The sequence below is a fragment of the Lynx canadensis genome, chromosome B2, assembly GCF_007474595.2.
Source record: "Lynx canadensis isolate LIC74 chromosome B2, mLynCan4.pri.v2, whole genome shotgun sequence".
NCBI lineage: Eukaryota > Metazoa > Chordata > Mammalia > Carnivora > Felidae > Lynx > Lynx canadensis.
The window spans coordinates 122,723,229-122,740,260 of NC_044307.1; the positions used below are offsets into that span (position 1 = coordinate 122,723,229).

Genomic DNA, 17,032 nt, shown 5'->3' on the forward strand with positions numbered 1-17,032 from the left:
GGGAATATTTTCTGTTCCTGAGTTCAATGAAGCAGAAATCAACAAATACATAGCTTAAAAAAGTCAGACTGTTGAAAAATGTTCTCATAATTTACTTAACAGATACGGCTCTTCGATGGAAATCATTTAAATACACGTAAAAGTGTAAAGTCTTGGGGCACCTGGCTGGCTCAGTCGGTAGAGCACGTGACTCTTGACCTTGGAGTTGTAAGTTGGAGACCCATGTTGGATGTAGAGATTGTTTGAAAATAAAATCCGTAAAAAACAAGTTGAAGGTCTTGAATTTAAAGGTCCTAGAACTCTCTCAAAAATATTTGTGAGTTAAATATACAATTAAAGTGACATGTCATATAAAGCTATGAAATGGTGAATTATTTCCCAGATATACTCTTGTCGAGCTTCCTAAAGTGAAAACGTCTTTTTGCAATAAGACTTCCCTGTAACTTAAAACTAAAATGAAGGTCAAGTATTTGCTTTTCTGGAAAGAAGCCTTACATAAGGTTTTAAAAGTACCAAGTATTAGTCACTTAAAAACACTGATTTCATTTAAAATGTGCATTTTAAACATTTATTTGCATCATGGTGTAAAATATTTCATGTCTTAAACCTTTAAAAACTTGATTGTTGTACTAGCTTTGCAAATCTTATCCACTATATAGTTTTGATATTGAAGAAAGTTTAATGTTCAAGATAGAGTAGAATCAATTGGGAAATAAATGTGTAAGAATGGCTTAAAAATATTATTTAGATCTAGAGAAAGATAGTGTCAAAATGTTACTTGTTTGGAGAAAAGAGACTTCATAAAATGGGACACAATTCAATGATTTCAGAATGAAGATAAACAAAGAAAACTCATTTGTTACTAAGAAAATGTGCAGTATTAGAATCTTCAAATAGATTCTTGTGTCCGATTCCTTTACTTGACTATAATTTGGACTTCTATTTGGAGGGCACTTTTATGATCGCCCCCACCCCATCTCATGTTTGAGAGAATGGTAAAGATGTTTTATTAATCTATTTGTGGACATAACTGGAGTCTCATTTGTCAACAGGACAAAAGAGAGAAGGATTGGGCTTTGAGTAAAACCAACTTTTCCTGGTTTTGCCTCAATTGTTATTTTTGTCTTCAGTAGTTGTGATATAAAAATAACCCTTTATTTTTCATATGAACATTGAGATCTCAGCAGATGTTTAGCTCCCTTGACATATTTCATTTGTTTTGATTTAAAATCTTTCTGCAACTTGTTGAAATTCTTTGTGATTAAAACTGAAATCAGAGAATCAGTACGCATCTCAAAACAATGCGCTGAAACTGCAGAGATGCATATTTTTATTTTTTAATAACCAAGTGCATTCACAAGACAGAAAGAACAAGCTTCTACAAGGGTGACTCAAGCTGCTTGGGCCGGGCTGTACGTGAAGGCACAGATGTGTGCACTCAGGACACTGGGGGCTCTGTGCCACCCGAACAGACTTCTGTGCTGATCGCTGAGGGTTTTGGCTGGCATTGATGCCACTCACCACCTTCAAAAATGCTCCCCCCTTTTAAGTTCTACACAGCAGGGGAATGTTTACCAATTTTCATGCCTCAACAACATGTGCAGGGATAAGAGTCACATACATTTTTACTAGAAGATATTTTATATTGGGTATACATCTGGGCAAAATTTACACCTCAGTGCTCAACACTGTTTTTCTCACTTCTTACTTTAATGGAATCAATTGTCTAATTTGGTAAATAAGTTTTCTGGGTTTTATTAGTTTTGACCTGTGTGGGATTACATATTTATTGATAGACTTATAATCACATAGTTGAGAAAGGAGAAGAGTCAAGAAAAAAACCCAAAGAAATGAACTTTTCTAACATCAGACTTTAAAATATATAGTCACACACACACACACACAAAAAAAAAATATATATATATAGTCACATGGTAATGATACCATTGTTCTGGAACTCAAGAAATAAATAATGCAATGTAATAATTTAAGAATAAATGTTAAGACTAAAATAAATATTAAACAATGTTAAGTCTACAAATTACTTATATGCTTAAATATGAAGTGCTCTTTTTAAAAAGTAATTTGAAACACTGCTGCCAAAAGCCATTTTTAGTTTGTATGTATCAAGTTACATATATGATTCATTCAAAACTAACAAATTTGTTCCCTTTTAATGTCTTTCTTACTAGGACCATTTTGAATACACATTCTGAAGCTGCTTCCCTCTTAAATAAAGTTAAATTTCAAAAGCATGTATTTCATATTCTGAACAGAACATCACACATACAATCACAATACAGATGTAAGAATATTAAATGACTGCTTAATGGACATCCTGACAGTGCAAACACTTTTCCTTCATCTCGGCTGAGTGGCAATTGTGTTTTTTTCTTTATTGGTTTTCCAACGGTGGTAATGTAATTCTGATGCAATAACTAATACACATAAGGACCAATACTTGGATCAACAACAATCACAATGGTTTAAAATAATTAAGGTCAAAAGGCCCCATTTACTTTTCTACTCATACCTCGCTTCTGATTTTTCTAGATTCTTTCATAAGGACAAGGAGTAGTGGGGCCTTACTTTCTTCCTTAGTATCTGGAAGTTCTTCACTCTGAAGAGAAATTCCGTTTGGTTTAACTTGTCATTTCATTTCTGTGTATTTGGTTGTCTCTTCATTCTTCAACTCTTTACTAGGAGAAAAGTACACAAAATGTACTAAATGAACTTAGACAATGTCTTTTGGCCACAACCACATCTCGGTATGCCCTGGCAACAACGTGGGTAATAAGCACATGGCGTAACACACACACACACACACACACACACACACACACACACACCCAAGAAAGACCAAAGTACTAATCACCTATCTCCTAATGTGCTTCTTGAACACACTGTTAACACTTTCGGCACCGTTAGTGGTTGCGTTAAGGCCTGCTCCAGCACTGACAAGTGAAAAAGAAATACACTTCTCAAATACAGACCCTAAGCACTCCAAAGCTGGAGTAACTTCCAGAAATTAAGAGCAGGCAGTCAGAATTCGGAAAGCTCTTCATTCATTGGAGGAAAAAATGTCATGGATGATGCTCCAAGGTTAGTAAATGGGAAGGATATAGACCATCTTATTAAACAGCATTCTTTCATTTAGTCAATGATTATGTCTATTTCCACAAAGTGCGTTAACTATTACATTTTTCGCATAAAACCAAAAAATGGTGTGGGTCATTTTTAACAAAGGTAGTTATGGTTAATTACGCATTTAGATGCAGCTTTGAAATAAATCAAATTATGTCACTAATGAAAATCAAGAACCAATACGTGGATGAAACAAGGACCTTCTTAGAGAACATGCAGGAAGGACACAACAACTAGGAGGAGATAAGCTAGTCGTGTTGAACCGGACACCCTTTACTGCAATTATTCATGTGCCAGTGGTGAGTATCTGAAAGTAGAGAAACACGTTGCTGTCCTTCCTCTGAACAGAAAGGGCTTCATGCTTGATTGCTCTCAGAAGGCAGATGCCGCCTGAGAGTGATGGCAATGTGGCTAAGGTGGCGATCAATTCTACCAAGCGCTCCTGGGAAAAGTAGAGGCTAGGGCATCGTGGCACGAAAGGGCAGGGTAACCATTTCCTAAGCCCCTTCCCTGGTAGCACAACAGGAGGCTTAGGCAACATCTGTGCTTTTAGGGGCAGGCTCAATCTTAAATAAACAAACTATCTTTTTTGCTATCTTTTTTTGATGAAAGACATTTATACACGAGGGGAAAGAAAATCCTCTGTCAGTCCGTTTCCGGACTTCAAATCTGTTCAGCAGAGCTAGCACAGATAAGGTGGCATTAAATGTACAAGTCCAAAAATGTTCCAAGTGAGGCTCACGAAAGCAACTGAAGTAGAGTGTAAAAGGGTACAGAGGTGGTGTGCCAAGGTACAACCTCACTTGGGGCCAGAAAAGGGTGTCATTCATTCTGTCCCTGTGTGTATACATGGGAAGCACACAAAACTTGTCCCAAATTAGGGCCCAGGGCCCAATAAAAATGGAAAAGAAAGTAGTAAAGGCTCAAATGGATGCTGGGCACCAGGGCCTGAGAAACCCTATAAACATCTGCAAGGGGCCATGGGGAAGGTAAAAGGATCTTAGAAGAATAACGAGGCAAAACAGAGTCAGAGGAGGAGTTTATAAAAGTGGTAACAAAAACAAAGAAGAAAAACAGAAAAGGGAAGGGAGAGAAGAGCAGCTGGAAGTGAGTGGGCTGCATCCTGCACGTGCAGAGGATGTAGGACAAGTGACATTCATCAGGTGGAGATGGCACTATGAGAAGTAAACAGAGAAGCCAGAGGACCCTCCGGAGAGGGAACCCTCCAGAGACACAGTGAAGCAGGCCGTGTAGATAACATCTTTAAGAGAAGTGAACCAGGCTAAGTGGGGTGCAATGCATCTTAACTCATTTATTCCTCATAATAATCCTTGAGGTAGGTATTATCCCTACTTACAGATGAGAAAACTGAAGAACAAAGAGCGAAAGAAGCTTGCCTAAAGTCATGTACAGCAAAAGTATCCAAACAGGACATGAAGCCAGGTAATATGGTTCCGAACTCAAGCATTCTTCATCCCGAGCTGTCAGCACAGAGCCCAAAGCAGGGCTCGAACTCACAAACTGCGAGATCATGACCTAAAGCCGAAGTCAGACGCTTAACCAACTAACCCTGCGTGAAAATCTAATTAACTGTCGTTGTCGTCATCATCATCATCATCATCATCATCGCTTAAGTATTCACTGTGTAGAACATTATGTGCAACACTTGTATGGAAGTGGACAGACTATATAGGCAGTGCTATGTAATAAAATTAATAATGTGAGAGTTTTATTCCTGTTTAAAACTCTGTTTTCAAACAATTATATTACAGTACAGCATGCTTCTCTCTCTCTCCTAATAAGAGAAACTGCGTATCAGCCTTTCATCACACGAGTTGTTTTTAAAAAAATGTAACAGTGTTTCCAATTGGTATAAGGAAGAGAACTACAGTACTGTAGGCCATAACAATTCATTTATTACTGTATAGGCCAGGTGACTGTGAAGCAATTACAATGATTACACTAGGCTACCATAAAGTAATCATATTGCTGCATCTGTTATCAATGCATGAATGTTATACGTTTAAATAAATACGGATTTTTACATTACCTTTTCATTTTTGATGTCAGTATTAGTAATACATATTACACCTACAGTGTTTTATATCATATAAGACAATAATGATGTAGGTACAGACAGATGATTCATCTTGTAAACACGATGTGAACTTACGATATTGATTAGTACAGTAATATAAATGTATTTTCTCTTCTGTATGATTTTCTTAGTAACGTTTTTGTTTCTCCAGCTTACTTTATTGTAAGAGAACACTATGTGATACATGTAACATACAAAATATGTGTTAAGTGACTATTTATGTTATCAGTATTCTGGTCAACAGTAGGCTGTTATTGTTTGGGGGAACCAAAGTTATACACGGATTTTCGACTGCATAAAGCAGGGACTGGTGCTCCTAACCCCTGCGTTGTTCAAGAGTCAACTGAGTATGTTGTATACAAACTACTTCATAACCGTCTTTCTTCTACTTAAACATCTTTCCATGTCTATGAAAATACTTCAATAATGTAACAAATAGTATCACATGGTATTCCCTTATAGAAATGTTTTGTAATTTAATCAACTCTATATTCATAGAAATTTAATTCTTTCTTCCTATTTTTAAAACACTGCTTGAAGGAACAGCCTTTTAACTGATTCTGCCCATGTATACTTGACCATTTGCCTATAATAGATTCCTAGAACTAAAACTGTCAAATCAAAGGACATGAACAGTTTGACAAGTTAAAAAAAAAAAAAAAGAAGTATCACCAAGCTATCCCCACAGGGAATGGATGAATCTTATACAATTACCAGCAGTGTATGAGGAAACTCAGTGCACCCATCGGTTTTATAAGTTTGAAACTTGTTGCCATTTTGTGAGGGGAAAAATACTGTATCATTTACTAATTTTTGTTATTTGATCACTGGAAGGTAGACACTTTTCATATATTCATTTTCTTTAAGAAGGTCCTCTGAAGGCCCTTTGCCAATTTTTCTTTTCTTTGTTGATTTTTAAGAGTTTTTTAAAAATATGTTAAGGGTATTAATTCTTTATCTGTCACATATCTTGTGAAGTTCTTCCTCATCCTGGGTTATTATATGTTTCTAGATTTTGCTTTAAATCATTTTGAAGTTCTTATTATTAAAATTTGTTTTAAAATGTTTTCTGATTCTGTTATCAAGGATAAAAAGTCATTTCTTAACCCATGATTGTATAACTACTCATCTATATGCTTTTGGTATAAGGAGATTTAAGTTTTTTATAATTAAAATCTAAAAATACTTATGAAAATTCTGAATCTGGTTTCCTTTAAGTGACAACTTCACAAAAGTGGACACATTTCACGTTTAGCAGACAAATGTCACCACTGCCTAACCGAGAAAACAGAGGCCTCTTCTTCAGAAAGGTCTTCCTGACCTTCCTACATTCCATCCCCCACAAGAAAACACCATCATTCAAACACACTTGTCTCACTGGCCTATCTCAGTACAAAAGTGACCCTGCCTTGTTTCAAATTCTAATCTGTGTATTTCCTCTGGTCTCCAGGGATTATTCACCTGTCCTTTATCTTGAATGGCTCCTCCCCTGGGGCTCTTTCCTTTCAGTTTGTAACTCTTCTCCTCATTCCCCTCTCTACAAAGATCTCTAAATCCCGTGTTTTCTACTGGTTATTGCCCAGCCTTTTCTTTCCTTTGAAGTACAGCTTCTTGGAAAAGCAGTCTCTTCTGATTATTTTTTCCCTCTGCACTGGAGACGGTCTGATTCAAGGACTCTCATCAAAACTATCTTCTTGGAGGTCATAAATGGCCTCTTGACAGGAAATCCTGAAAGGGCACTTTTAAGTCCTTATTTTACTTCTCCTCCCTTTGGCATTCGTCATTGTTTATTTATTTTTAATAGCAGTATAATTAACAGAAAATATTATATTAGTTTCAGGTGTACAACACATTGATTCAACAACGCTGTCCGTTATTCAATGATCATAAGTGTAGTCGCCACCTGTTACCAAAAATGGTATCACAATATTATGGACTCTATTTCCTATCCTGTACTTTTCATCTCCATGACTTATTTGGCATTTGTGATGGCGGACCAGGCCTTCCCTAAATCTTTCCCTGCTGACTCCATGCTACAACTTTCTCCTGGTTTTCCTCTTACCTCTATTAGGGTGACCTTTTGACTGGTTTGCTCATTCTTCTTCCCCTGCATATCCATTGTGTGTCCTCGGTCCTCACGGCTCTGCGCTTTGCCCACTTCAGAACTACGGGAGGGAAAGATGAGAAACAGGAGCCCGTAAGAAGACTGCTGCCATAGCCCACATGAGGCTCTGATCTAGGGCAGTAGCAGTGGGAACAGAAAGGGGAGATCAATGGATGGATCTGAGAGAAAAACATTAGGGAGATGCTCAAAATAATGTAGAGACATGAATCTTTAGCTGGTAGGGTTCCTTCTCTATTATGATGAAGGGACAGAATAAAATAAATTTAACTTCTCTTAGAAAAATATTAGATGCCCAGGAAAAGCCAGAATATTTTCTTATCAAACTAGATGGAAAAAACATGTGTGTATGTGTAAAAATAACATGAGATTCCTTAATGACAAAGAAAGGGGTGAAGGAAATTTATGCATAAGAAAGCTGTGATATGATCCAAGAATTCCACTACTGGGAATTTACCCAAAGAAAGCAAAAACATTAATTTGAAGAGATATATACCTCTTATTTACATTATTTACAATAGCCAAGATATTGAAGCCACCCAAGTGTCCACTGACAGATGAATGGATAAAGAGGATGTAGTGTATCTACCCAATGGAACATTATTCAGCAATAAAAAAGAACATGGTATTTTTATTTGTGACAACATGGATGGACCTAGAGGGTATTATGCTAATTAAAATAAGTCAGACAAAGACAGATGATTTCACTTACATGTGGAATATAAAAAAACCAAACAAGTGAATAAACAAACAAAAAGCTGAATCAGACCTACAAATACAGAGAACTGATGGTTGACAGAGTGGATGGGAGTGGGGGATGGGCAAAATGGTGAAGGGGAGTGGGAGATCCAGGTTTCCAGTTATGGAATGAAGAGTCAGGAGAATAAAGGGTACAGCACAGGGAATACAGTCAATGAGACTATAATAGTGTTGTGTGGCGAGAGATGGGAGCTCCCTTGTGGTAAGCACAGTATAATGAAAAGACTTCCTGAATCACTAAGTTGTACACCTGGAACTAATGAAGCACTGCGTGTCAACTACACTGAAACAAACAAACAAACAAACAAACAAGCAAAAAAACCAACACTGTGATATTCTGATCTGTGGGATGTGGAATGCAGCTTTTCAAATGGTTCAACAGTAAAATATAAAACAAATATTTTGTGAATGAGTGCACAGTAGTGTAAATAGTGTTAGGAGAAAAGAAAATACAAAAACAATGAAAAAAGGGAAATTTAAAAAGTGAAAGACAGTGTCTCCTTTCTACCATGTCTGGGAATGGTGGAAGAGTTTGATCCAGATGCAAGAATTTCAAAATCAAGTAAATAAATAGGATTGAATAGAGATTACTACAAACTAAACCATGTTCTCTCAAAATCACAGGCTGAAGGGGTGCCCGGGTGGCTTAGTGGGTTAAATGTCCAACTCTGGCTCAGGTCATGATCTCACAGTTTGTGAGTTTGAGCCCCATGTCGGGCTCTGTGCTGACAGTTCAGAGCCTGAAGCCTGCTTCAGATTCTGTGTCTTCCTTTCTCTCTGCCCCTCCCCTGCTCACGCTCTGTCTCAAATATAAATAAACATTAGAAAAATTAAAAAAAAAATCACAGGCTGAAGTCCTAATTCCAAAATGGAAGCAAGGACCTTTAAGGAGGTTAATTAAGATTCAATGAGGTCATAAGGGTGAGACTCTAATCTACAGACCAGAATTGGTAGTCCTTATTAGAAGAGGAAGAGACACCACAGAGCTCTTTCCAACACATGCATAGAGGAAAGGCCATGTAAAGACACAGCAAGAAGGTGGCCACCTGCAAGCTGGGAAGAGAGGTTTCACCAAAAATTGACCCCGCTGCAACCTTGATTTTGAACTTCCAGCCTCTAGTACTGTGAAAAAAAAATTTGTTGCTTAAGCGACCCAGTCTGTAAGCACTGATAATTTTTGCAATCTCTCTCCAGGGAACCTATTCTTGGGCATTAAAGTAGAAACTCAGGTGTCTGTGGAGGCTACAGTGGGTAATGCGGTGAATGAGAGAAGCAAGCTAGGGGTAATACAGTAAACTGGCGAACTGGAGAGTGGATGACCCACACAGGAGAGGCAATCCGCTTCCTCAGCTCAGCTCATGGAACTGTGGTCCAGAACATCAGATTAATTTCAAGAGAAGTACAAAGTCTGCATTTATGTGAATTTTTTTTTTTTTTTTGCATTTAGCCACTGAAAATTACACACACATACATACACATACACAGTGGATGCAACCAAAGATACTAGGACTGCATCTTGCTGGCAGGCCCTAGTTTTTGACCTCTGCTCTGGCCACAGAGTATCTCCTGGCCTCAGGGTACCCCAGGCACTTTCACACTTTAGCTCCCGATGTCCTGATTTCTAGGTCCTTCTCTTTTTTTTCACCCTGCCTCAATATGGTCTTTAGGACTTACATACTATCTTATATCTTTGGCTTTTACTGACCACTGTAGGAAAATCAGACTGTGTGATCCTCTTCACTTTTTCTCTCATAATCTATATACAATGTAACAGAAAATTACCTTGAAAATGGATACAACATCTGGACTTTTGTTTGCAGCCAAGATGGGGAGGCAGGGACTGGATATACTGCTTGCCTAAAACCACCACCACCAAAAAACCCCACAATAAACTGTATAAAATATATGAAACAATAGTTTTCAAGACAATGACTCACTGGCAACAAAGGACACTGATACCCAAGAGACAGAGAACAAATGAGATGAGCCCTATGGTCACCCAGCTCACCGCCTTGAGTTTCCAGGCTATGGCACAGGGAGATGAGGCGTGCATGAGTCCTGGTGGATTCCCTGACAGCTGAGGGCCTGAGGAGACGGAGATGGCTAGAGTTCACAGAGTGTCAGAGAGGAGAAAGCCTCACAGTGAGAGAATGTGAACATCTGCAAAGGGTTCCCTTCAAGTATTCAGAAGAGCTGGTGAACTCATACATCTGAGGACATTTCCTGAGGCCAGAACAGTGCCTGTGCCTACCAGCCAGGCTGGAAGACCTCACAACTCAGAAGGGGCTGCACAGAGTACCCAGAGGGATTTGTGTCCATGCTGAGGAATAATGAATGGCTCTGGTCCCCCCTAACAAACCTTACAAGCAAGACCCGAGAAGATCAAACTGTTCTGAAGTAGCTTAACTATATTCTAGAACAGAGCTTAAGAATATTTATAGAAATACAGAAATATCTAGTAACCAAAAGGTAAAGATTTCAATGTGTGGCATCCAATAAAAGTGTATTGGGGGGTGGGCAAAGAAATAGAAAAATACAACCCATGATGACTATCAAAAAACTGAAACTTAGAACTGACTCAGATGTTAGAATTCTCATTAAAACAATGTTAGAAAAAACATCAAAACAGTTATTATAACTATATTCCACTTGCTCAAAAGGTTAAGTAGACCCAAGGATGATATCTGTAAGACCCACTGTGAATTTCTAGAGATGAAAACTAAAAGGCCTGAGGTGAGAAATATACTGGAAGGGATTAAAGTCAGATGAGACACGGCAGAGAAAAGATCAGATAACTTGAAGACGCAGCAACAGAAACTATTAATAGAATTAAATAGAAGCCACAGCAATAGAAAAGGTGAAACACATTGAAAAAAAAAAAACAACTAAAAAAAAGGCATCAGGGAGCACGGGACACCTTCATGTGGCCTAATGTATGTGTAATTGGAATCCTCAAAGATGAGAGAAACAGATGGAGGCAGGAAACAACAAAAACAAAACTAAGAAGAAAAAATGGCCCAAATGTTCCAAATTTGATGAAAACATAAACCTAAACGATCCAACTAACCTCCAGCACAAGAAACGTAAAGAAAATTACAAGGCACATCATAATCAAATTGCTCAAAACCAGTGATAGAGAGAAATCTCACAAGTAGCCAACATATGGGAAACCACGCTCTGTATGGAGGAACACAGAGAAGCATGAGTCTATTTCCTGTTGGAAAAAACTGCCAGATGAGAAGGCAATGGAGCTGATTTTTTTTTCTTTTGATATGAAATTTATTGTCAAATTGGTTTCCATACAACACCCAGTGCTCATCCCAACAGGTGCCCTCCTCAATGCCTATCACCCACTTTCCCCTCCGTCCCACCCACCATCAACCCTCAGTTTATTCTCAGTTTTTAAGAGTCGCTTATGGTTTGGCTCCAATGGAGCAGTATTTTTAAAGTACCAGAAAAAAAGTGCCGATCTTTCAACACAGAATTGTATGCCAAATGAAAACAGCTTTCAAAATAAAAGATGAACTAGTCCTTTTCAGACATGTGAAAAGTAAAGGCACTCATTTTTAGCTAACCAACATTACAAGAGATGTTGAAGGGAGTCCTCTGGGTGTAAAGGAAAACAGTACCAGGTGAAAATACGGATCTACACAAAGGAATTAAAAAATACTGAAAAATGAAAACAAAATAGGCAAATATTAAGGTTTTCTTATTCAATCTCTTCCAAAGATGACAGTTCACAAAATTAATAACATAATGAAGGGGTTATAACTAATATAAATAAAGTGTGTGACTACAGAAGCATGAAGGTCAGGAAGGAAGAAATGGAAAAACACCATTTTAAAGTGCTAAACCCTAAAAAAAAAAAAATCACTAAAAGAGGAAAGCACAGCATTATGGGTAATAAGCTAACAAAGAAAGATAAAATAGATAAAACATAATTTAAAAGAAAGCTGAAAAAGTTGAAAAATGAGAGAAGAATTGAGACAAATAGAAAACAAAAAACAGTATAATAGACTAAAACTTCTCCATGTTAATAATCATATTTAAATATAAATGTTTGCTTAATTATCCTAATTAATAGGCAGAAATGGTCATATTGGGTAAAAAGAGCATGAACTCAGCTGTATGCTGCCTATAAGAAGCATATTTTAATTTTCAACCTATTTGCACTTTTATATTTAAAGTATAAAAACACATATATCATTCCAGCACTATTAAGAGAAGGCTGGAGTGACTTTTCTAATATTAATTGAAGTAGATTTCAGAACAAAGAATAGGACCAGAAATAAAGTCATTTACCTCCAAAAAAACATAACAATCCTAAACATATGGGCACCTAATACAGAGCTTCAAAATATATGACACAAAACCTAACAGAGCTACAAGAATTAAAAAACAAGCCCACAATATTAGTTGAAGACTTCCAATACCCAACTCTCAATAATTAATAGAATAGATAGAAAATCAGTAAGGCTATCCCAGACATAAACAACACTTATTACCCCATGTGATCGAATTTATTTATAAAAGAACACTTCAGGTAGACAAGTGCATGATACTCAGTCTTTTCTTTTTTTCTTTTCTTTTTAGTATAATTTATTGTCAAGTTGGCTAACATACAATGTATACAGTGTGCTCTTGGTTTTGGGGGTGACTCATCGCTTTTATACAACACCCAGTGCTCATCCCAACAAGTGCCCTCCTCAATGCCCAGCGCCCATTTTCCCCTCTCCCTCACCCACCTCCGCACCATCAGCCCTTAGTTTGTTCTCTGTATTTAAGAATCTCTTATGGTTTGCCTCCCTCCCTCTCTGTAACTATTTTTTTCCCCTTCCCTTCCCCCATGGGTTTCTGTTAAGTTTCTCAAGTTCCATGAGTGAAAACATGATATCCGTCTTTCTCTGTCTTATTTCACTTAGCATAATACCCTCCAGTTCCATCCACATTGCTTCAAATGGCAGGATTTCATTCTTTTTCATTGCCAAGTAGTATTCCATTGTATATATAAACCACATGTCCTTTAACCATTCATCAGTTGATGGACATTTAGGCTCTTTCCATAATTTGGCTATTGTTGAAAGCATTGCTATAAACATTGGCGTGCATGTGCCCCTATGAATCAGCACTCTGTATCCTTTGGATAAATGCCTAGTAGTGCTGTTGCTGGGTCATAGGGTAGTTCTATTTTTAATTTTTTGAGGAACCTCCACACTGTTTTCCAGAGCAACTGCACCAGTTTGCATTCCCACCAACAGTGCAAGAGGGTGCCCATTTCTCCACATCCTCGCCAGTTTCTGTTGTTTCCTGAGTTAATTTTAGTCACTCTGACTGGTGTGAGGTGGTATCTTAACGTGGTTTTGACTTGTATTTCCCTGATGATGAGTGATGTTGAGCATCTTCCCATGTGTCTGTTGGCCATCTGGATGTCTTCTTTGGAAAAGTGTCTATTCATGTCTTCTGCCCATTTCTTCACTGGATTATTTGTTTTCTAGGTGTTGAGTTTGGTAAGTTCTTTATAGATTTTGGATACTAACCCTTTATCTGATATCTCATTTGCAAATATCTTTTCCCATTCCGTTGGTTGCCTTTCAGTTTTGTTGATTGTTTCCTTCACCATGCAGAAGCTTTTTATCTTGATGAGGTCCCAATAGTTCATTTTTGCTTTTATTTCCCTTGCCTTCGGAGACGTGTCAAGCAAGAAATTGCTGTGGCAGAGGTCAAAGAGGTTGTTGCCTGTATTCTCCTCTAGGTTTTGATGGTTTCCTGTCTCACATTTAGGTCTTTCATCCACTTTGAGTTTATTTTCGTGTATGGTGTAAGAAAGTGGTCCAGTTTCATTCTTCTGCATGTTGCTGTCCAGTTCTCCCAGCATCATTTGCTAAAGAGACTGTGTTTTTTCCATTGGATACTCTTGCCTGCTTTGACAAAGATTAGATGGCCATAACATTTGTGGGTCCAATTCTGGGTTCTCTATTCTATTCCATTGGTCTATGTGTCTGTTTTTGTGCCAATACCATACTGTCTTGATGATTACAACTTTGGAATAGAGGCTAAAGTCTGGGATTCTGATGCCTCCTGCTTTGGCTTTCTTTTTCAACATTACTTTGGCTATTCAGGGTCTTTTATGGTTCCATATAAATTTTAGGATTGTTTGTTCCAGCTTTGAGAAGAATGCTGGTGCAATTTTGATACGGATTTCACTGAATGTGTAAATTGCTTTGGGTAGTACTGACATTTTAACAGTATTTGTTCTTCCAATCCATGAGCATGGAATATTTTTCCATTTCTTTGTGTCTTCAATTTCCTTTGTAAGTTTTCTATAGTTTTCAGCATACAGATCTTTTACAGCTTTGGTTAGGTTTACTCCTAGGTATTTTATGGTTTTTGGTGCAATTGTAAATGGGATCGATTTCTTGATTTCTCTTTCTGCTGCTTCATTACTGGTGTACAGAAATGCAACCGATTTCTGTACACTGATTTTGTATCCTGTGACTTTGCTGAATTCATGCATTAGTTCTAGCAGATCTTTGGTGGAGTCTTTCAGGTTTTCCATGTATAGTATCATGTCATCTGTGAAAAGTGAAATTTTGACTTCTTTTTTGCTAATTTGGATGCCTTTTATTTCATTTTGCTGTCTGATTGCTGAGGCTAGGACATCCAACACTATGTTCAACAACAGTGGTGAGAGTGGGCATCCTTGTCATGTTCCTGATTTCAGGGGGAAGATCTCAGTTTTTCCCCATTTAGGATGTTATTAGTCATGGGTTTTACATATTTGGCTTTTATGATGTTAAGGTATGTTCCTTCTATCCGGGCTTTCTTGAGGGTTTTTATTAAGAAAGCATGCTGTATTTTGTCAAGTGCTTCTTCTACATCTATTGACTACACATTTTTTTCAAGGGCAGTAAAAACTTTTACCAAGAGAGACCATATTAAGAATCACAAAATGATTCTCAATAAATTTAAAAAGATTTGGATCATTCAGAATATGTTCTTTGACCACAATGGAATTAGTAATCAATAACAGAATGATATCTGGGAAACTCCCTAAATATTGGGAATGAAATGACCCTCTTCCAAGTAACCCAGGATCAAAGAATAAATCTGAAGAAAAATTAAAAAAGTGTTTTTGAAAGAAATGAAAATGAAACCACAATATATCAAAATTTGTGGAATGCCATTCAAGCAGTGCTTAGTGGGAAATTTATGGCACTAAATGTTTATATTAGGAAAGAAGAAAGGTATTAAATCGATGTCCACAGTTTCCACTTTAAAAATTGTGAAAAAGGACAAATTAAACCCCAAATAAGCCAAATAAAGACCAGAGTAGATACCAACGAAAGAGAAAATAGAGAAACAATAAGGAGAAATCAATGAAACAAAAATTTGATTCCTTGAGATCAAAATTGATAAACCATTATTAGCAAGGCTGATTGAAAAAAGAAATTATTTAGGCTGAGATTGCTCGCTGCCTTAAAAAAATAAATTACCAACAGCAGGGATTAGGGGGCTGCAACACTACTACAGATCCTATTACCACTGAAAAGATGAGGGAATATTATGAACAACATTATATCAACCAATTAAATCACTTGAGTGAAATGGACAAATTCCTTGAAAGAAACAAACTATCAAGGTTTACATAAGAAGAAACAGATAACCTTGAGAGCTCTAATTCTACTGAATAAATAGAATTTGTAGTTAAAAATCTTCCAAAAAAGAACATTCCAGGGCCAGACAGCTTTACCTGTGAATTTATCCAACATTTGAAGAAGAAATAAAATGATGGCCATGAAAGTGGTGGAGCTAAGGACTTCCGAATATTCTCTTCTCCAAATAAGCTAAGAGAAAACTGGCAAAAATGGTCAGAATCAGCATTTTCAGATTTCTAGAAATTAGTCAAAAGCTTGTGGCAACTGGGGAATGTTTATTCAAGAAAAATGGTTGAACCTTGGTAAAAGCAGAGAGCTCTGTGGCATTTTAACTTGACCTAGTCCCATACCCCACTGTAGCTCTGTGGTGGCCTTGAAGAATAGCCTGCAATTTACGGCGAAAGCCAGCAGCCCGGCAGCTACTGGAAGGAACAGAACAGGGATGGAGCTCTTTCAAAGCCTCATTTCTAAAGAACTATTTTACTTGATCTGTCTGGTGGTTCCTTGGAAGATACCACTTATAAGGCTGTCAGTACTTGACCTATCTCAGAGCTGGCCTTTTCCCTGGGAGGCACTTGTTAAAACAATTACAGTTGGCTTCATGGCTGCCTGAGTGATGGATAATAGAAGCCAAACAACAGACTAACTAAAAAAGGTGAAAAGGAAAAGTTGGGGGAGTAAGATTTCCACATGAGTTTTCCCAAGTTCTGACACTATTCGGAGAGTCTAGAAGGTCTCACACATGTACGGTTGTGAGCATGCACAGCAGAGACCTAAGAAGGCTGTATGCCTTCACTTCTGGCTGATCTTAATGCTCTGTGCTAATAGGAAGCAAAAGCTAACACAGAGTTGTCAACTGCTTGGCTAAATATCGAAGGTGTGCTCAATACCCCAAGAGACCCCTTAGCAAGACTGAGAGACTTACTGGTTCCAGGTGTTCAAGGAAATCTTTGTCCAATTAGCTGATCACTAGTCTAACCAAGCAGAGACTTCAGTGGCCAAACATTGTAATTATAGAGTTGTAGAAATTTGTTCAGAGAAGTTATTTAACAAATAACAACTATAATAAGTAGCATCAACAACAAACCCCAGGGAAGGGAAGAATCCAATTCTTAGAGTTGTGACATTATAGTCTTTAAAATGTCCAGTTTTCAACAAAAGATTACAAAGACATACAAAAAAACCAAGAAAGGATGGCCCATACAAAGGGAAAAAAATAATCAGCAGAAACTGTCCCTTAGGAAGTCTATACAT

The 17,032-nt window shown here is 37.5% G+C and overlaps 1 protein-coding gene across 5 annotated transcripts in view; it reads right to left on the minus strand.

Moving 5' to 3' along the window:
* Positions 1–424: 424 nt before the first annotated feature.
* Positions 425–17,032, minus strand: part of AHI1 (Abelson helper integration site 1) — a 208,109-nt gene continuing 191,501 nt past the window's right edge. For 4 of the 5 annotated variants that reach the window (XM_030316404.1, XM_030316401.1, XM_030316402.1 and 1 more), the window contains 2 exons: positions 7,305–7,407; positions 425–2,699 (listed from right to left, as the gene is read on the minus strand). In XM_030316404.1, coding sequence (XP_030172264.1) covers positions 2,697–2,699; positions 7,305–7,407 — 106 coding nt within the window. In that variant the 3' untranslated portion in view covers positions 425–2,696. The remainder of the gene's footprint in view (positions 2,700–7,304; positions 7,408–17,032) is intronic. The other variant, XM_030316406.1, reaches the window with a different exon arrangement.